A 19,003-nucleotide genomic window follows, 5' to 3' on the forward strand; every position below is an offset into this window, starting at 1 on the left:
CAATAGGGTCATCCTCCGTCCAAAGCAATGGTTCTGGAACATTTCAGAAGCAAGCCCCTAGTTCCAGGACGGAGGATCACTCACCGCTTGGGTCCTCTGGCTGGCCTGGACTACAAGTCCGAGAGCTCCCCAAACCCGACATCCCACCCGAGCCCCTAGAGTGAGCCAGGGTGGCACCTGGGAGAATTGGGAGATGGGGGACCACCATGAAGAGCAGTCAGACCCTCCCCAGGGGAAGCTGTGACTCCCCCTGTTCCTCTGGGTCAGGTCGAGCAGGGGAGACGGCTGCCCCCAGTGGGCTGACCTAGGCTGTAGAGGGTGTGGAACTCTCTCTAAGCTGGTTAATCATTGCTGGGCCCCAGCCATATCCTGGTCACCAGTCCCCGGAGCGGGAACTCATGGCCAAAGCTGCTGGGGGCAGGCCCTGGGGGGAGGGGATGCCCGGTCTCAGGTGCCACCTTGTGGTAACTGATGGGTCTTTTGCAGCTCAGGTGATGGGGGCAGGGGGAGGCTGTAGCAAGCAGCGTGGCCCTTGCCAGGGTAAGGTGTGTCTCCTCCCTCCCCGCACCCCCCGCACCTGCCTGGCTGGAAAAGCTCCCCCTGATTGGAGCTAGCCCCAATGGTGTCACATCACCACGGGCCACATGCCCCTCAGGCCGGGGCCCCTGCTGCCTCCACACCCCCTACCCCAGGCCCCATCTTGGGGGACAGTGAGCCTGTCTGTGTCGCTGAAGTATTTATATTCTTGCCACACGGGCCCAGAGGTCCTGGCCCTTGAGGGTTGAGCAGGAGTGGGTGGTATCCTGCATTCTGGAGCTTTCCTGAGCCCACTGCCTGTAGCTATGGTGCCCCAGGGGTGGAGTTCATGGGGCTGCATCGGGAGACGAACGCTGTGGTACAGATCCACTTCCTACCTGGCCAGGTGAGGGGACCTCCACGCCCTGTACCTCACGCATCACTTGGTAGGGGTGTACAGAGGCATTTGGTGGCCCTGGGTTTGGGTCTGCTGGGAGGGCTAGGAACCGCTCCCCTTTCCCCAGCTTCGGGTGCGTGGACCACCCAAAGAGCTGCCGGGGGTCTTTTGGTTCTGGGCTCTCTGAATCAACCCGCGCGGGATGGGCGAGAGGCCGCGGTGAATGCCGGCCCCTCCATAGCGAATGAGACGGCGCGCTCCGGGTTCCTGTGCCATCCCCTCCCTAGTGCCAGCTGGTCACCCTGCTGGATGACAACAGTCTGCACCTGTGGAGCCTGAAGGTCAAAGGCGGCGTGTCAGAGCTGCAGGAAGATGGGAGTTTCACGCTGCGTGGTCCCCCGGGGTAAGGACTTGGTGCCCGACCCCTCCCTTGCAGCCTGACCTGCCCGCCCAGCTCCAGGGTGGGATCACCCTTTGAAGGTCCTGTGGCGCCCTAGGTGGGCCCAGCAGTGGTTTGAGCCGGTGTTCTGTTGGCACGGGTGGGGCTGCGGCCTGGCTCCCTCCTTCCCCACGCAGTGTCTACACAGGAGGCTCTGGAAGGGGCGTTCTGCCTCCCAGCCCAAGCCCAGGTCCTCCACCATCTGTCGTTTTGGGAGGAAGTCATCAGTATATTTATCCTGGCCCCCGACAACCATTAAAGGACCCCATTAAAGGACCTCACAGGCCTGCTTTCCCTAGGCATAGCCTGTGCTGGGGCCTCCCCTGCCAGGGTAGCAGCCGGCTCACCGGCGGCCGTTCCGTCCTCAGGGCTGCCCCCAGTGCCACACAGATCACTGTGGTCCTGCCGCACTCCTCCCGCGAGCTCCTCTATCTGGGCACTGAGAGCGGGAACGTGTTCGTGGTGCAGCTGCCGGCCTTCCGCACGCTAGAGGACCGGACCATCAGCTCGGACGCCGTGCTCCAGCGGTGAGTCTCCGACGCCTGCCATGGGGAAGCCGCCCGCTCCGGCCGGCCAGGGCCTTCTCCCTTCTGTGCCGGTAATGTCTCAGGGGCCTCTAATCTCTCTCCTGGGAAGCCTAGAGGGATGGAGGAGGGACTCTCAGCTCCCCACCTGGCCCCTAAATGGAGACTCTGACTCCATCGTGTGTCAGCGTCACAGCGATTTCCAAAGGTCTGGGGGATAATTTGTCATTTCATTTAGAGGTGAAGGAAATGAGGCTCCTCGTGGTTGTTGCACCGGCACCAGTTCTTAGTCTGTTGTTCTTCGCGCTGCTGCTGTGAATTTCAAAACCCCGGGGGCTCCTCACCGGGGCAGATGGGGCCCAAACCTCACTGTGTCAGGAGAGGCATCTTCTGGGGAGGCGTAGGCTTTGGAGTCTGTGGCTTTCATTTGCCTGCAGGCCCCGTGGCCTAATCCTGGACAGCCACGACCCTGTAGGCTTCTTCAGGTGATCCCAGAGGCTTTGTCCCGTGATGATGATGTCTGCCACAGAGAGGGTGTCAGAGCAGGTGTGGGTGTGAAGAGCAGGGGCTGGGGCCCAAAGGAGGAAGAGATGAAGGGTTAGCCACGGTGGAATGTTCTGCAGTTTCACGGGATGGAGAGGAGGCCAGGGTCCTCCGAGGGGAAGCTGCTTCAGGTTTGAGCCGGTGGGACCCCGTTCCTTGCAGTGCAGACTTTAGGCTTAGACAAGGGCCCTCCAAAGGGCCCTTTGTCCAGGCTGGGGTGGGAGGCTTCCTGCTTGGGGCTGGGTCTCTCCAAGCACACACCTGTGTGTTTCCACCCAGCAGGGTAGAGTCAGGCCAGCCAGGCGGTGGTCAGAGCAGAGCTGTCTGCAGGTCAGTGGGCATGGCGGCTTCTCAGTCTAGCCACCTAGTCTGTGGGCAGGCCTGCGGGAGGCATTGCTCCTCAGGTGGCCGTGCCGACGCCCACCTCACTCTGCTGGTAGAATTCTGACTGGGGGCATCCCCCAGTCTGAGTGCCCTGGGAACCCCCTGCTGCCAGTCTGAATCCTCCTTCTAAATGAAAAGAGGTTTGGCTTGGTTGGGCTCCTAGAAACGCCCTGGGGGTCCAGGCTGTTTGCCTTGCCTTCTCTGGTCTGGTCTGAGGTGTTGGCTCTGGTCCAGTGCCTGCCACCTCGTGTCCTCTGTTGGCTGCAGCAGCTCCAGACTTCACATCAGCATTCCAGGCCCAGAGAAGGAGGAGGGGGTCAAAGCTCAAGGCCAGTCCCACTCACGTAGAGAGTTTTGTTTAGTGGGTTTTAAAAACTTTTCTTATGAAACACCACCTCTACGCAGAAATGCACTAGGCTTTGCCGCCCGCTCCCTGGAGCCCCCACACACGCGTCCCAGTCCTGAGCCCCTCCCTCCCTGGAGGTCCCTGCCTTCTCCTTCCTTGTAGCCCCTCCCCACGGGTTTGCATCCTTAAGTTTCTGTCCTCACTGCCCTGTCCTGTGCTCGGCTCCCCGCTCAGCAGTGTGGCCTCTCGATCCTGCTGCACTGCCACATCCACGCGGTGTGCATCAGTGCCCCGAGGTCGGTCCCGCCCGCTGGCAGCAGCGACATCATGGCCTCTCCGCGCTTCTGTCCACCAGGTTGCCCGAAGAGGCCCGCCAGCGGCGGGTGTTTGAGATGGTGGAGGCTCTGCAGGAGCACCCCCGCAACCCCGACCAGGTCCTCATCGGCTACAGCCGGGGCCTCATTGTCATCTGGGACCTGCGGGCCAGCCGCGTGCTCTGCCATTTCCTCAGCAGCCAGGTGGGCCATGTGGGACAGGGGGTGGGGGGCAGGGGCTGTGCCGCCCTCCCAGGCAGCCCTGTGCTGAGGCCTGGGGGTGCCGGTGTCGGCGGCAGCAGCACCCTGATCCCCGCCTGCGCCCTCTCCCTCTCCTCCCCTGCAGCAACTGGAGAGCGTCTGCTGGCAGCGGGACGGCCACGTGATTGTCAGCTGCCACTCCGATGGCAGCTACTGCCAGTGGCCCGTTTCCGGGGACGCCCCACAGCCAGAGCCTCTGCGCAGCTGCACACCTTATGGTCAGTGCTCTGCCCGCCCCATGGGGCAAGCCCTGACCTATCACCGGGACCCCCATCCGCTGGCAAAGCCGTGTCCTCTGCTCCCGGTCTGTCCTTCCAAGTTTGGGGTGCAGGCGCGAACCTCCTAGCGGCAAAGCTGGGGCCCCAAGAAGTGAAGGCTTTGTCCAGAGCCATGCGGTGGGTTCTCCGCTGCTGTTCGTGGCTCTGTCGGGGGACGGCTCAGGGAGGGACTTCTGAGCACAGGGCTGCTGTGCGTGTGTGGGCATGAAGTGTTTGTGCCCTACGGACCCTGGAGCGGACGGCCGAGTTCAGGCTGGTTCCTTTATTGGGGCGCCTGGGGGACTACATCAGTTTAAGCACCAGCTCTTGATCTCAGCCCAGGTCTTGGTCTCAGGGTCGTAAGTTCAGGCCCCATGTTGGGCTTCAGTGTAGGACCTACTAAAAAAAAAAAAGATCAGTGTGAGACTCTGTAAAGAGTTTCTGCAAGCTGGTTCCTTTCTTGTAGGTCCTTTTCCTTGCAAAGCCATTACCAAAATCTTCTGGCTGACCACCAAACAGGGGTAGGTATCCGTGCTCTGTCCTTGTCCCGGTCTGCAGGCTTCCTGGGCGGCTGCTCTGGCGTCTGCTTGCGGCAGGCAGCATCTAGGGACGGCCTCAGGGTCCCGCACGGCAGCAAAGGGAGAGCCGGCCACTGCGTACTTCTCACGGCTGATTCCTGAGCAAGCATTCTTGACCTTTCCCTCCGCCCTCCCAGAGAGATGATCCGATCAGCAGGGTTCAAACTCTGTTGTAGCAGGAGACCTGTTTCTTCAGGCAGAGACCTACAGAGATCCCACATACAAGCAGCCGGGGGAGCGGGTGGGGGCCGCTGCCTGAAGCAGAGGCTCGGGAGCCACACTTCACGCCCACGTTCTCCTGGGTGGTTGTGATCAGGAAGTGATGGGGGTCCACCCCACCCCTCACGGGGACCTTGAGTGAGTGCTGACCTCGAGACTGGCCTCCCTCCTGGTCCTGCCCCTTCGGTCCCAGGACAGCCGAAGCTGCTAGCTCAGCCGGGGGCTGTCTGAGTTGGTGTTGGGATCCCCAGGCCAGCCCACGGTTCTTCTGTGCCGGCCAGGTTGCCCTTCACCATCTTCCAGGGCGGCATGCCTCGGGCCAGCTACGGGGACCGCCACTGCATCTCGGTGATCCACGATGGCCAGCAGACTGCCTTCGACTTCACCTCCCGCGTCATCGACTTCACTGTCCTCACTGAGGCGGACCCTGCGGCGGGTAGGCGGGCGTCGGGGATGGGTGTGGAGGGCTGGCCTCTGGGAGGTGCGGGGATGTGGCCCGCCTGTTCTCAAGCCCGCCGCTGCCCGAGTCCCTCACCCCTACTGCACCCCTCTTGGGGCCTTTACCACACACATGCACACACACCCACACACACACCGCCAGTCTGTGGCTTCATCCTTGCCGGCCACACCTCACACCCACCCTGAGCTCTCTCTGGCCTCACCTGGCTCTGACGGGACTTAGCCAGAAGAGGGCAGATCTGGCCTGTTGGGTTGCATAGCACCCAGCTGAGAGGCCAGGAGGTCCTGGCTTGGACTCATGAAGTCCTCCCTTGCGTGGGGTGGGGCAGAAGCCAAGACAGCAGAGCCCTGTGTCAGTCTCGTGAACTGGTGACAGGCAAGACTGGAAAGGGCTGGTGTGGAAATCTGGAGAGGAGGCCGGTCAGGAGATTGCCACGAAGGTGTGCCTCCCCTCCACATGAGTCTGGCCTGATGATGCCAAGGCCTCCCGGTAAGGGGTCGGGCCTGCTCGGGACACACAGGCCCATTTGGAGGGAGACTCGAACCTGCTTTTCCTCCTTCCCAGCCCCTTCCCTCCACATACCTGATGGGGGATGCTAGTTGTAGGGTCCATTCTTTTGGGTTTTCTACAGTCATATGTGAATAAAGACAACGTTATTTTTTCCTTTCTGAGCTATATACCTTTTATTTCCTTATCATGCCTTATTGCATGGGCTAGGGCTTGTGGAGCAGCGGAGAGAGGGGCCCTCGGCCTTATTCTTGATCTTAGCGGGAAAGCTTCCCGTTTCCTACCATCAGGCTACGCAAGCTGTAGCGTCGTTGTAGGTGATCTCCACCAAGGTGACAAGTTCTCCTCCTCCTAGTTTACTGAGAGCTTATCATAAACCGGTGTTAGGGTCTGTCGGATGCTTTCCCTGCATATACCGATACGATCCCGTGTTTTCCTTTAGCCTGTGCGTGATGGCTTCCGTTCATTGACGTTCACACATTGAGGTAGCCTCGTGCACCTGCGATGAGTCCCGCTTGGTCGGTCATGGGGGGTCCTTCTCTCTGTACTCTGCCGGATCTGGAGCTTGTTTTTAAAATGCACGTTCTCTGAGTATAACCCTGGAGCTTCAGATTCTGTGGGGCTGGGCGGGGGAAACTGCTTCCCGCGGCTCCCACAGCTCCTAACACTCCCACCTCCGTCCCTACCTGTCCCCTAGCCTTTGACGACCCCTGTGCCCTGGTGGTTCTGGCCGAGGAGGAGCTGGTGGTGATTGACCTGCAGGCGGCTGGTTGGCCCCCGGTTCAGCCTCCCTACCTGGCCTCCCTGCACTGCTCTGCCATCACCTGCTCCCACCACGTCTCCAACATCCCCCTGAAGCTGTGGGAGCGCATCGTTGCCGCGGGCAGCCAGCAGCACACGCACTTCTCCACCATGGTAGGTCCGACACGAGCCCCGGCCCTGCCTGGGGTCAAGTTCGCCCACGGACTTCTGGTCTCCTTCTTCAGGAGTGGCCCATTGATGGTGGCACCAGTCTGGCCCCAGCCCCTCCCCAGAGGGACCTGCTGCTCACGGGGTAGGCAACGTCATGGCATCTTCCTGCCAAGTAGACTGCGCGGGGTGGGAGCAGAGCAGGGTGCGGGCCAGTCCTAGCATCGCCCCCGCCCCCGCCCGCCCCACCTCCCCGTGACTGGCAGGTGGACTCCGCCCACAGGCATGAGGACGGCACCGTGCGGTTCTGGGACGCCTCCGGCGTGTGCTTACGACTGCTCTACAAGCTGAGCACGGTCCGGGTGTTCCTCACCGACACAGACCCCAGTGACAGCCTCAATGTCCAGGGCGAGGATGAGTGGCCCCCACTCCGCAAGGTGAGGCCAGGAGCCTGGAAACCAGGGAGGGCAAGGACGGACTGGGTCTGGCACCTTCAGTCACCTGCGGCCCTCCCCTCCATCGTCAGGTGGGCTCCTTCGACCCCTACAGTGATGATCCCAGGCTGGGCATCCAGAAGATCTTCCTCTGCAAATACAGCGGCTACCTGGCTGTGGCAGGCACGGCGGGGCAGGTAAGAAGGCTGGGGTGGGGGGCAGGGCAGCTAGGAGGAGTGGTCAGGTGACTTTGGGCAGTGTCCAGGGGTTAGAGCGCAGCAAGGACAGGAGCCAGTCTCCTGAGCGCCCATGGATGGTTATCGCCGAGATTGTCACCTGTCCCTGTGGCTTGGGGTGTCTCCCAGTGGGTAGGGATTGCCTGGTCCCCATAGAGAGAGGCCTGTGGGATGACCGATTCTCCTCCAGAAGCCAGGACTCAGGACCAAGGGTTGGACAGAGGCCTTCTGGCTGTCCTCAGGCCCTGGGACTGGCCGTGGGTCCCAGGTCCTTCACTCTCCGCCTTCAGGGTCCCTGCGGTCCCAGGGTTCCTTGGCGCCAGAAGTGGCTCAGCCCACCTGCCCTCCCCCCCAGGTGCTGGTCCTGGAGCTGAACGACGAGGAGGCGGAGCACAGCGTGGCCCAGGTGGAGGCGGACCTGCTGCAGGACCAGGAGGGCTACCGCTGGAAGGGCCACGAGCGCCTGTGCGCCCGCCCGGGGCCCGTGCGTTTCGAGCCCGGCTTCCAGCCCTTTGTGCTGGTGCAGTGCCAACCCCCGGCTGTGGTCACCTCCTTGGCCTTGCACTCCGAGTGGCGGCTTGTGGCCTTCGGCACGAGCCATGGTTTTGGCCTCTTTGACCATCAGCAGCGGCGGCAGGTCTTTGTCAAGTGAGCAGCCTCCCCGGGGCGTCTGGGGCCTGGAGCTAGGGTTGTCGCTGGGCTCTTACCCCTGGGCCCTGGCAGCGCAGATGACCAGATGTGTCGTCCTCCCCCCGCCCCGCCTCCAGATGCACGCTGCACCCCAGTGACCAGCTAGCTTTGGAGGGCCCCCTGTCCCGTGTGAAGTCCCTGAAGAAGTCCCTGCGCCAGTCCTTCCGCCGGATACGTCGGAGCCGGGTGTCCAGCCGGAAGCGGCGGCCAACTGGTCCCTCTGGAGAGGTAAGGCTGTGACCAGCCATGAGCCCGGGAGAGCTCTGAGCAGCCCGCAGCGGGTCCACACTAGCCCCATCTCCCCCACTCTGTGGCCACGCTGAGTAGGTTCCCGCCCTGCCACCCTGCCCGCCAGCCCTGTGGCCTTGGCTACATCACACCGCATGTCTGTGCCTCACCTTCCCCAAGCGTAAAGGGCCAGGCCCTCAGGAAATACCAGACGGTGGTGGTGTGATGGGTTGGTGGTGAGCAATCCCGTGTCCCCAGAACGGGGAGGCCGGAGCCCCCGCTCAGGCCCGGCCCCGCCCGCTGCAGGGACAGGAGGGGGCGGCCAGGCCCGAGCGCGCAGGGGTGCAGAGCATGGAGCTGGCTCCGGTGCAGCGCAGGATCGAGGCCCGCTCAGCGGAGGATTCCTTCACAGGATTCGTCCGGACCCTCTACTTTGCTGACACCTACCTGAGGGACAGTGAGTGGCCAGCCTGAGGCGGGGGGCCCAGGAGAGCACAGCCTTGGCCCAAGGGCATGTTGGAGGCTGCTGCCCACCCTGGCTGGGAGGACCCTTCCACTTGGGAGCACTTGGGAGCACGGGGAGCCGGGACCCCCTGCCTGCGTCTCCAAGGCAGATTGCGCTGGCTTCGTACTCAGGCTCCGCCACGCTCTCGGCGTGTGACCTGGGACATGTCACTTTTCCCCCTGTCACATGCCTGCTGGTGTCCAGTGGGCTCTGCAGAAGCTCCCCTGTGGCCTCCTGCCAGGGCAGGGATGGTGGGGCAGGGACGAGGGTCTTGAGGGTCAAGCTATCCTGGATTCAAGATGATCTGTGCATGGGGCCCCTGGTTGTCAGCCTTCCCAGCTTTAACTTTCTACACCCCAGGGGGTAGGCAGGACCCACAGCCATTCCATTTTACAGGGGAGGAAACTGAGGCTTCCAGAATTTGCCAACTTGACCTTGGAGTCACACAGGTAGTGAGAGGCAAGGCCAGGACCTAAGCCCAGGTCACCGGGCTCCACCAAACCCGCAGAACCGTGGGTTAGGTACAAACCTTTGCCTCTTGGCAGGCTCCCGCCACTGCCCCTCGCTGTGGGCCGGCACCAATGGGGGTACCGTCTACGCCTTCGCCCTGCGCGTGCCCCCCGCCGAGCGGAGAATGGACGAGCCTGTGCGGGCAGAGCAGGGTGAGTGCTGGGCAGAGGGAGAGAAGAGGGTGCTCCTCTGCCTAGGTTTGGGGGGGGTGGCCTTGCCCTCTAGCCTTGCCCTCACCCATCACTTGCCTCTTGCCCTGTAGCCAAGGAGATCCAGCTGATGCACCGAGCGCCTGTGGTGGGCATCCTCGTGCTGGACGGACACAACGTGCCCCTTCCCGAGCCCCTGGAGGTGGCACACGACTTATCGAAGAGCCCGGACATGCAGGGAGGCCACCAGCTGCTCGTGGTGTCAGAGGAGCAGTTCAAGGTGCTGCTCGGGTACAGGCAGGCCCCCTGGGAATCCCGGGGGTTTCTGGGGAGCTCAGAGGACAAGCTGCTTGTGGTTTCTGCAGTGGACGTGTGCAAGGCCACCGAGGCACAGAAGAAGAGGGCTCCAGGGTCAGCGTGGGGGGGCACTGAAGCAGGACCTGTGTCTGTGGGAGGGACAGTGAGCGCAGACATGGAAATAAGAAGGCCCGGCCTCCTTGCGGTCCGAGTCCAGGGGCTGCAGGGCTGAGCACCAGGGGGCGCCCAGAGAGGGGGCCGACTTTGCTGGGAAGGGTGGGGGGCTGTCAGGGAGCCAGGCTGTGTAGCCGCACCGGGCAGGGAAGCCAGAAATCCTCACTTGGCCGGACGGCGCACGGGGGGCTGTGGTCAGGCCAGGCTGCGAGCTGTGCCCTTGCCCCCAGGTGTTCACGCTGCCCAAGGTGAGTGCCAAGCTGAAGCTGAAGCTGACCGCCCTGGAGGGCTCGCGGGTGCGGCGGGTCAGCGTGGCCCACTTCGGCAGCTGTCGAGCCGAGGACTACGGGGAGCACCACCTGGCCGTGCTCACCAACCTGGGCGACGTGCAGGTGGTCTCGCTACCCCTGCTCAAGCCGCAGGTGCGGTACAGCTGCATCCGGCGCGAGGACGTCAGCGGCATCGCCTCTTGTGTCTTCACCAAATACGGCCAAGGTGGGTCCAGGGCAGGCGCGGGGGCACCTCTGCTGGGGGGTGTATGCGGTGTGGGGGTCCCACCGGGCAGCCAGGCCGGAGGTACCTCAGCCAAGGACTTCGAGGGAGGCTCCAGCCCCTCGTACCTCCTCCGGGGTTGGGGGGGTGGGGATGTCCCCTCGGCAGCTGCCAGGCCCAGGAACCGGGGGCCGGCCTTACCTGCCCGGCCTTTCCTTCCCCTGCCCGCAGGCTTCTACCTGATCTCACCCTCAGAGTTCGAGCGCTTCTCTCTCTCCACCAAGTGGCTGGTTGAGCCCCGGTGTCTGGTGGATTCAGCAGAGACCAAGAGCCACAGCCGCCCCCGCAATGGATCAGGCCCAGAGAAGGCCTTGGACCGAACCAGGTCAGCGGGACAGGTGGCCTCCAGCTGGCGGCTGGCCAGAGATTCCCCTCCCTGGTGAGCTAAGCGCACCCCCCACCCTCCTAGCTCTGGCTCCCCAGCAGCCCCACACCCCGTCGTAGGGCCTCCCTCCCGCGCAGGTTGCCATCCCCCGCAAGGCTTGGTTTACTGCCCAGGCTCAGGGTGGGCTTGGTCAGCTGACCTCATTCTTCATGGGATCGGGGCTTCCTGAGCCGGAATGAGGAGCCTCGTCTCCCCCCAACCCGCCTCCATCCTCACCATCTCTCTCCCCACAGGAACTCAGGGAGCCAGAGTGACGGAGAGGGTAAGACGGGCTTCCCTGTGTACATGGGTGTGGGGGGACAGAGGCACTGTAATACTCAGGCCCAGACCCAGACCGAAGAGGATGGAGGGGAGCCCCAGGCCTGCAGGGGGTGTGCAGGCTGGGTGGAAACAGCATCCCTTCCAGTCCTGAGCTCTGGGCTCTGGCACTCCTGCTCCAAGGGAGCTGGGGCAGAGAGGCCCCAGGGCTCGCCTGACTTGGCCTCTGCCTTTCAGAGAGAAGGCCCGGCCGAGTGATGGAACATGCTCTGCTCAATGACGAGAGTGAGTTGGGGCAGGAGCTGGCGGGCTGCTGTGAGGAATGTCCCAAGGGAAGCATAGAAGACCAGGGTAGAAGGGAGGGCCATTACCCTGAGGGGGCAGACCCGTCCAACACCCCGCCAGTAGAAGGGGGCAGAAACATTTGTGTCTGGCCCGGTCTCTGCTGGCGTCACCACGCCTCTGTCCCCCCCAATCCTGCAGGGGTCCTGAAGGAGATCCAGAGCACCCTGGAGGGAGACCGAGGGTGAGTTGCTGCTCGGGCCTGTGAGATGGGCCCTGCCGTGCCAGGAGATATCTGGGAATGAGGGTCCTTGTCTGCCCTCCCCAAGGTTCCCATGGATGGTGACTATCCTGTCTCTGCCCATGCAGGAGCTATGGCGATTGGCGTTCTCAGCGAGTGGCCGTGGGGTACAGTCTCAGCAATGGAGGAGGTAGGCAGGGGCTCTGGACACTGCTGCAGGGCTGGCGGGCAGCTGGGAAGGCACGCCTCCTCACACGGAGGGAGAGGAGAAGGTGCCCACACGGGGCCCCAGGGGTCCTGAAAACCTCTACCTCTGGGCTCCAGGTGGGGGACGGAGGCCGCTGGCCTGCCCAGGAGACTCTGAGCCGTTGCTCTGTCTCTTTCCACAGCAGAGTGAGCAGGTCGTGGGTCGAGGCCGCACCACGAACACACACTACTGAGGGCTCTCCCCGGGGCCCGGCCCCGCCTGCGAGGACCGTGCCCTGGGCTGCACCAGGGGCTGGAGCTGACCCCAGTGTCCGGCCCGCTGCTGCTCTTGGCCTTGGGAGAGGTGGGACCCCGGGGCTGTGGGGTTGCCCCTCCTGGGCCTTGTCTGTCTTGGTTCTCTTGTCAATGTTGCACAGTTTTTACTCCCTCCCCTTTTTGTAGTGGGCTGGGTTTTAAATTATAAATTTTAATTGCCTCTGGGTGAAAAAGAGTTTTTAATAAACACCTTATTACCTCTTCACCAGACTGGTCCAATGACTAATTTTTTTAATTGTGGAGAAATTGTCGACGTAAATGGAAAGGATTGTTCGCCAGTCCCTTGCCTTTGTCCCGGGGTCCCGTTGCTGGACCAGGCTGGTGGTCCAGGGGATCCCTTTTTTAAGCGGTTTGAGTCAGAGCAAGGGTGCTTGGTTGTGCCTGAGCACGGACTCCTCCGTGTGTGGGAATGAACGGTAAGAGGTAGCCGTTGCGAGTCTGCGTGGCTGCTTCCCTGAGTCAGGGCCGAGGGAGTCCTTTGACTGGCCTCTCCTTGCCGTCAGAAGGGGAAGACACAGTATCTCAGACCCGGCGGCTTCTTCCGGACTCCAGGGAAGGATCATGAGCCACTGTTGAGGTCAGAGGCCATGCCCCGAGCTGAAGGGTCTTATCCCTAGATGAGGGGCCTGGATCAGACTGCTGTTCTGGTCCTTATAAACCAGGCGTTGGGTCTACTTGATTCTACTTCTCTTACCTGTCTTTGCAGAGCACCTACTGTATGCCAGGCACACGGGGTCAGAGGCGGCTGAGACTGTGTGGTCCCTGCCCGGGGGGGGGGGGGGGTGCTCCCCATCCTGGCAACGGCAGGAGGTCTTGGGATGCAGGCAGTCGGGGCCCGTGAGCTGCCAGGGAAGGTGATGTCAAGCTGGGTTAGGGACATGACTGGGGTGGGCCGGGGGGGACCATTCTGCACAGAGGATAAAGGGGCCAGCGGCACTGGCGGAACCGGCCTGCTTGCTGTGAGAGGCGGAGGCAGGGCAGGGGGATGGGGGTTGGCCAGAATTGTGCTAAAAATGAAGGCACTGCATGGCCAGGGCCAGACCAGGACCCCCTGGAGCATGGGGAGGGCAGGGGCACTGCTGTGTGGCCCAGGAGCCCACTTGGCCTGTTGGAAGGACCTGGATGAGTGCACAGGACAGAGGAGGGGCCAAGGTCCAGGTCCCAGGACAGATGTGCTGGGGGGGCAGGGCATCCCCCCCACTGCCCTCCAGCCAAGCCTGGGCAGCTCAAGAGTCTCCGGGTTGTATTTGGCCTGCTCCAGCCCCCCAACTCTCCTTAGAAGTGGGGTGGCACTTAACAGCAGTAGGAGCCCCAAAAGCTATAAGGAATGTGGAGGAACAGTTCCCAAAGGGGAGGGGGACACAGACCCTGGTCCCAGAAATTACGGGAAAGGGAGGCTGGGTAGATGGAAAAACAAAGCTACAGACAGGAGGGGACTGCGACAGCCAGCCCACTTGATGCGGAGACTCTGAGGGGCTTGAAGCAGGGAAGTGCCCTTGTGAAATGTTTATTTCCAACGACCCCTGGGGTTTAAATCCCAGCAAGTGGAACTCCTGTGACAGGCAGATTGCCTACCACCTCTGCGGCCTGCTTTCTTCTGGGGAATGGAATGATGACCTTGTCTTCTCGGGATCTGCTGTGAGGTGTACGAGAGTCCATGAGGTTCGCGGGGTCATGATGGGGTGACCCTCTGCTCAGGGTTAGGGCAAACGTGTTAGGGCTTGATGCACAGGATCTTGATGTGTATCATAAAAGAAACTAAGCTCATTATTCCTTGGGCTGGCAGTGGGTCCTCAGGCTGTAGATCTGGGGTAATGCACACAAAGTGGGTGCCAAGGAGGGAGAACCACCCACCCCAGAGGGCTGGACACACAACACACACTCACACACAGCCTGCGGGACTGTGGTTTTCGAACCACCCGTTTGGAGGGACTTCCTGCGTGTTTTAGCCCATTAGCTGAATTAACACACAAATGGACAAGTGACATGAAGTTTCCTGCCAAGAAACCAAGAATTGAAGACCATGGTAAGGACACAAGTGCCAAGAAATCAGAAGAAAATGGCAACACCAAGCAGCCCCAGGGTGCAGAGAGTCTCACGGCCACAGCAAGAACCCAGCAAATCAGACTGAAGAGAAGCCAACCACCGCCACACACGCACATCTGAAAATACCCAGAGTCTGGAAACAGACTTACATCCATGTTCATTGAGAATGATCTTTGCCTTAAGAACTCTGTGCTATGAAATATTAGATAGTGTTGGTGGCTTGCCTCTTTCGGTTCTAGAGAAACCTTCTAACTGGGAGTCGGGAGATCAGCAGTTTGTACAGATAGGCCTGCACAAGCTGAAGGGTTTGGCACAGTCTAGAAAGGGGATTATTATTCCTTTTTAAAATTTTATTTATTTGACAGACAGCGAGAGAGGAAACACAAGCAGTGGGAGTGGGAGAGGGAGAAGCAGGCTTCCCACTGAGCAGGGAGCCGGACACAGGGCTCGATCCCAGAACACTGGGATCATGACCTGAGCCCAAGGTAGACACTTAACTGAGCCCCCCAGAGCCCCTCAGAAAGTGGATTCCTGGAAGCTGGGCTGGCATAGAGAGGGGCTGGCTGTCCCTGCCGCCTCCATCCAGGGAGGGGTGCTGGGAGCGGCCGGTGGAGATTCCAAGCAGTTGAGTTGACGGAACCTCTGGCAGATGGAGGTGAGAGCGTGGCAGGGGTCACACCCCCGACTCCAAGGCCCTTGCCAACCTTCCACAGGCAGCTGGACACCTGGTCTGCAGACTCGGATCTGAGGGTCTTCAGCAGGGACAGGTGGGAAACTTAGTGCTCACTTAGACTTGGAGCACACCTGACACTGACCCTGGTTTTGCCCGTGACCCACTGTGTGACCTTGGGTAGATGACATCACCCTGGTGCTTTAGTTTACTCATCTATAAAACAGGGCATAATAATAGGGCTTCCCTCAGAGGATGGTAGGAATTAAATGAGAGTCTGTAAAATCGCACAGCACCTTAACACCCAAGCAAAGGAGGTGAAAGTGACTGGGGCTGGTCACAGGGCCGGGAGGGAGGGAGGGAGGGAGGAGCAGATCGGGCTGGGGGGGGAGCAAAGCGGGTGAAGAATGGCTGGGGAAGGTAGAAGCCAGAGGCGAGGGTTGGGCTTGGTGGAAAGAGCTAGGCTTGGTGGAGAGGTAGGGAGGAGGTCTCCTCTCCCGCTGCTGTCCTTTGTCGGGTTCCTGGGAGGCTGCTGGAGGTCACACAGCCAGGAGGTGGGCTGGGGGAACCAAGGCTGGCTGGTTCCAAAACCGGCTCCCAGCAGAAGCTAGGTGGAGCAGAATAGCAGGTACCTAGGGTCCAGGGAGCTGGTTTTGCCGCCCAGTTCCTCACTTACCGGCTGTGTGTCCTCAAGTCACTTATCCACTGAGCTGATTCCCCATCTGTAGGAGGAGATCATATCCCTTTCTTAGGATTTGGGGAGATTTGAATGAAAGGCTGCTTGGGGAGGGACCTGAGGCTTGCCACCCCCACATGGTTGAGTGAGCTACAGCCCTGGCCTGGATCAACCCAGACGGGAAGAGGGCACCAAGAAGGCGAGAGACTGGAGAGGGGCACAGAGCTCTCTGCCTGCCCAAGAGCTTGCTGGGTACGTTGCAACGACCCAGAGAAAGTCTGGTTTGCTGCTGGTGGTGGTCGCTCACACCTATGCTCAAGGAGGCCTTGGAGCCAGACTGCCTGGGTTGGCATCTCATTTCTGACCCTCCCTGGGACACTCAGCTGTGTGCTTCAGTCGTATCAGCCTTAAAATGGGAATCCTTAGGGCACCCACCTCTTAAAGTGCTTTCAGGAAATAAACGACTCCATAGCAACGTGTTTAGAATGCTGCCTGGCGTATCAGCCCTGAAATGTTAGCTGTTTATTGATACTGAGTCCAAGAGAGCTAAGGAAGGAGTGGGTGTCCCTCCAAGCCCCCAGGATGATAGTCCAGATCGGTTCTTCTTCTTCTTTTTAAGATTTTATTTACTTATCTGACAGAAAGAGAGACATCACAAGTAGGCAGGGTGCGGGGCTGCCTCCCGGCGGAGCAGGGACCCTTTGAGGCATGGCTCGATCCCAGGACCCTGAGATCATGACTTGAGCTGAAGGCAGAGGCTTAACCCACTTGAGCCACCCAGGCGCCCCCAGACAGGTTCTTTGAAGGAAGGCTCACCGCCTGCCCCCCTCCTGGGCAAGCAGTGAGACGGGAGCAAAGCATGCAGGTCCTCAGTGTGGCAGGGTGCCAGGCTGGCCTGGCTGGCAGCAACCCCAGGCTGAATGGTTGGTTGCCCTGTCCCTGGCCTTTGTCCGATGCTGAAGCGTCTCCTCTTTCCTGGGCCGCCTCCCTTCCTTTGTTGGCTTAGGGGGTCAGGACCCGCAGCCACCTGCATTATTAATGCTCATGGGGAAGGCTGGAGCCCCCAGGGGTGGGGGAGTAGAATGCCACTGTAGGCCATGCCAGAGCAGAACCGGTGTGGGTGCTGCCAAGGGCTCAGGGCGCCAGGGGCTGCCAGATCTCCCAGGAGAGGACAGAGACACCTGGAAGCCCCTCTTCACTGAACCCGCCATGGGCAGGAGCAAGGGCAAAGAGCCCCAGCGCCAGGGCGGACCCGGGAAGCCGGTCTCCGGGGAGGAGGAGTCCGGGTCAGCCAGCGCAGAGGACGCGCCTTGCCGGGAAGGCCGGCAGGGTCGCCTTAAGGCCCTCAGGGCCAGACCGGTTTCGGAGCCAGCCACTTCGGTAAGCCACGGGACCCCTGGTGGCCGCCGGAAGTCCGCCGCAGAGGGGACCGGCAGCTGCAAAGGGCCAGCGGCCGGGCTGCCACCGGAGCCCCAGGGGAGACCAGGCAGCGCGAGGCGTCGGGGACCCTGGTCTCAGCCCCCGGACAGCCGTGGCGGGCGCCTGGAGGAAGAGAGTATCCCCGGAGAAGGGAGGACACGGGAACTCTGCCGCCGCAGGAAGAGAGGAAAGAGGCGGAGACCCCCAGCTCGGCACGGCTGCCGAGAGACCCGGAGCCTCGATGTGGACCCCTCCTCCGGTGGAGATGGGAGCAGCTCTTGCCTGGACAGCGAAGCCCGCGAGGCCCAGGAAAGCGACAGCCAGAGCGGTGGGGCCCCGGGACCGTGGCCGAAGCCGGAGGAAACGGACACGGCCTCTGGAGGCCCCCAGACTGGGTCAGAGCCAGCGCTGGAACCCGGCGAGCGCCCCAGCAGCGACGGTCGAAGCAGCGATGGCGGGGACAGCGCCGAGCCCCGGAGTGGGGAAGGGTCGTCGGGGGTGGGACCCCGGGGAGAGAGCGCGGATCCCGGGACAGGCACGGAGTCGAGCCTGCAAGGGGCCGGGCCTGGAGGGGGCCCATGGGCAGCCCCGGGAGCGGCGAGCCGAGCCCCTGAGGCCGAAGAGACTGAGCCGGGCAAAAAAGCCAAGGCCTCCAGCCCCCACGAGGACAGTGGCACGTGCGTCCCCCGTAGCTCGCGGGCTTCTCGGGACCCCAGGCCGGCCCGGGACGCAAGGGACAGTGAGTTGAGGCCGAAGGCTGAGCTGCAAAGCGCCGAGCCTGGAAGAGCCGAGGCCTCGGGCGCTAGGACTCGGCGCCGCCAGGTCGAAAAAGCGGTGGGGAAGGTGCAAGTGGCGGCGGGCGAGAGCGAATCCGGGGCGGGCGGGGGAGACAGGCCCGGACACCCAGCGCCGCTGGCCGCGCTTGTGGCGCTCCGCAGGCTCCGCGCGAAAACCCCGCCAGGCCCAGCGCCCCAGGCCGCGGCTCCGGCTCCTCGCCGCACCGGCCTCACGGAGAGGCTCCGCCGCGTCGTGCGCGCCCTGGGTCTCCTGCGCTGGCTGCGGCAGCGGCTGCGGCGGGCGGCGGGCGAGGGCCGAGGCACTGGGGCGCCGGCGGGCGAGGGCCGGGGGGCGGGGCCGCGGGCGGGCGGGAGGCGGGGTCTCGGGCCGGGACTGCGGCGGCGTCTAGTGCTGCGCCTGGCCGGCGTAGCGGGACTATGGGGACGGCCCAGGGCTCCCCCTAGCGGCGACTCGAGCTCCCCACAGTTTTGGAAGAGCTCAGCTCCCGAAGACCCTTCTGCGGACGAGGACCGGACTCCGGATCCCAAGTTCGCGGTCGTGTTCCCCAGGATCCACAGGACTGGGAGGGCGTCGAGCACTCGGAGCTCAGAGGAAGGGTCCACGGACGCCCCGCCCGGGGAGGGGCATGTTCGGCCTTGTGCAGGAGCTTCGGGGGACAGTGAGGGGCGCGGGGCGAGTGGAGAGAGTGTAGCCGGGCCCCGCCGAGGCTCTCTCCTCGGCCGTGCTGCCCACCCCGAGCCCCCACTCGACGAGAGCGCCTCCAGCAGCGAAGCGGAGCCCGAGACCTTGGTGGCTCAGGCTCCCGTCCACTGGGCTCAGATCTCCAAACCCCGCGAGGACCCTGGGCTTGGCACTGACGCGCTGCTGCCCCGACTCACCTTGGAGTCCCGCCTTCCATGGGAGAGAAGCCCAAACCCCCGCAGGTCCCCGCGGGAGCGGTGGGAGCCAGAGGATGAGACCGAGGAGGCGCTGGAGAGGGACCTGGAGCTGAGCCTGGGGCTTGACCTGGAAGCACCACCCTTCCTGGCCGCTGACGGCAGGAACCTTGGGATAGGCCTGGAAGACACGGAGGACCTGGCTCGGCTGCGGTGAGCCGGGGGCAGTTCCAAATCTGTCGTGTCTGGGTCCCACACTTCCTCATATCCCTTATAAATTGTACCCTTAGAAGGGACTGTGCTTTTTACCAGAGGTCTGGCTGGAAGAGATGGGGGAGGGGTGAAAAGCAGGTGCCCCTGCCTGGGACTTGCTTCTCTGACTGGCACAAAGCTTCCCTCTGG

General features: G+C 62.4%; 2 protein-coding genes across 7 annotated transcripts in view; both read left to right on the forward strand.

Annotated features, from left to right (window-relative positions):
- The window catches only part of LLGL2 (LLGL scribble cell polarity complex component 2), a 34,580-nt gene extending 22,258 nt beyond the window's left edge, over nt 1–12,322 (forward strand). For 3 of the 6 annotated variants that reach the window (XM_032320333.1, XM_032320332.1, XM_032320334.1), the window contains 23 exons: nt 841–922; nt 1,201–1,316; nt 1,721–1,879; nt 3,505–3,667; nt 3,810–3,942; nt 4,448–4,502; nt 5,060–5,214; nt 6,443–6,660; nt 6,732–6,799; nt 6,938–7,091; nt 7,181–7,285; nt 7,680–7,972; nt 8,092–8,242; nt 8,501–8,699; nt 9,293–9,409; nt 9,520–9,686; nt 10,108–10,372; nt 10,601–10,754; nt 11,048–11,076; nt 11,310–11,357; nt 11,556–11,598; nt 11,724–11,785; nt 11,985–12,322. In XM_032320333.1, coding sequence (XP_032176224.1) covers nt 841–922; nt 1,201–1,316; nt 1,721–1,879; nt 3,505–3,667; nt 3,810–3,942; nt 4,448–4,502; nt 5,060–5,214; nt 6,443–6,660; nt 6,732–6,799; nt 6,938–7,091; nt 7,181–7,285; nt 7,680–7,972; nt 8,092–8,242; nt 8,501–8,699; nt 9,293–9,409; nt 9,520–9,686; nt 10,108–10,372; nt 10,601–10,754; nt 11,048–11,076; nt 11,310–11,357; nt 11,556–11,598; nt 11,724–11,785; nt 11,985–11,992 — 2,944 coding nt within the window. In that variant the 3' untranslated portion in view covers nt 11,993–12,322. Of the gene's footprint in view, nt 1–840; nt 923–1,200; nt 1,317–1,720; nt 1,880–3,504; nt 3,668–3,809; nt 3,943–4,447; nt 4,503–5,059; nt 5,215–6,442; nt 6,661–6,731; nt 6,800–6,937; nt 7,092–7,180; nt 7,286–7,679; nt 7,973–8,091; nt 8,243–8,500; nt 8,700–9,143; nt 9,197–9,292; nt 9,410–9,519; nt 9,687–10,107; nt 10,373–10,600; nt 10,755–11,047; nt 11,077–11,309; nt 11,358–11,555; nt 11,599–11,723; nt 11,786–11,984 lie in introns of those variants that run through there. The other 3 variants (XM_032320335.1, XM_032320336.1, XM_032320337.1) reach the window with 3 other exon arrangements.
- Nucleotides 12,323–16,524: 4,202 nt separating this feature from the next.
- Nucleotides 16,525–19,003, forward strand: part of MYO15B (myosin XVB) — a 30,158-nt gene continuing 27,679 nt past the window's right edge. The window contains exon 1 of the mRNA XM_032322592.1: nt 16,525–18,814. Within this exon, the coding sequence (XP_032178483.1) occupies nt 16,548–18,814 (2,267 nt within the window). The 5' untranslated portion in view covers nt 16,525–16,547. The remainder of the gene's footprint in view (nt 18,815–19,003) is intronic.

Source organism: Mustela erminea, chromosome 18 (assembly GCF_009829155.1).
Source record: "Mustela erminea isolate mMusErm1 chromosome 18, mMusErm1.Pri, whole genome shotgun sequence".
Classification (NCBI taxonomy): domain Eukaryota; kingdom Metazoa; phylum Chordata; class Mammalia; order Carnivora; family Mustelidae; genus Mustela; species Mustela erminea.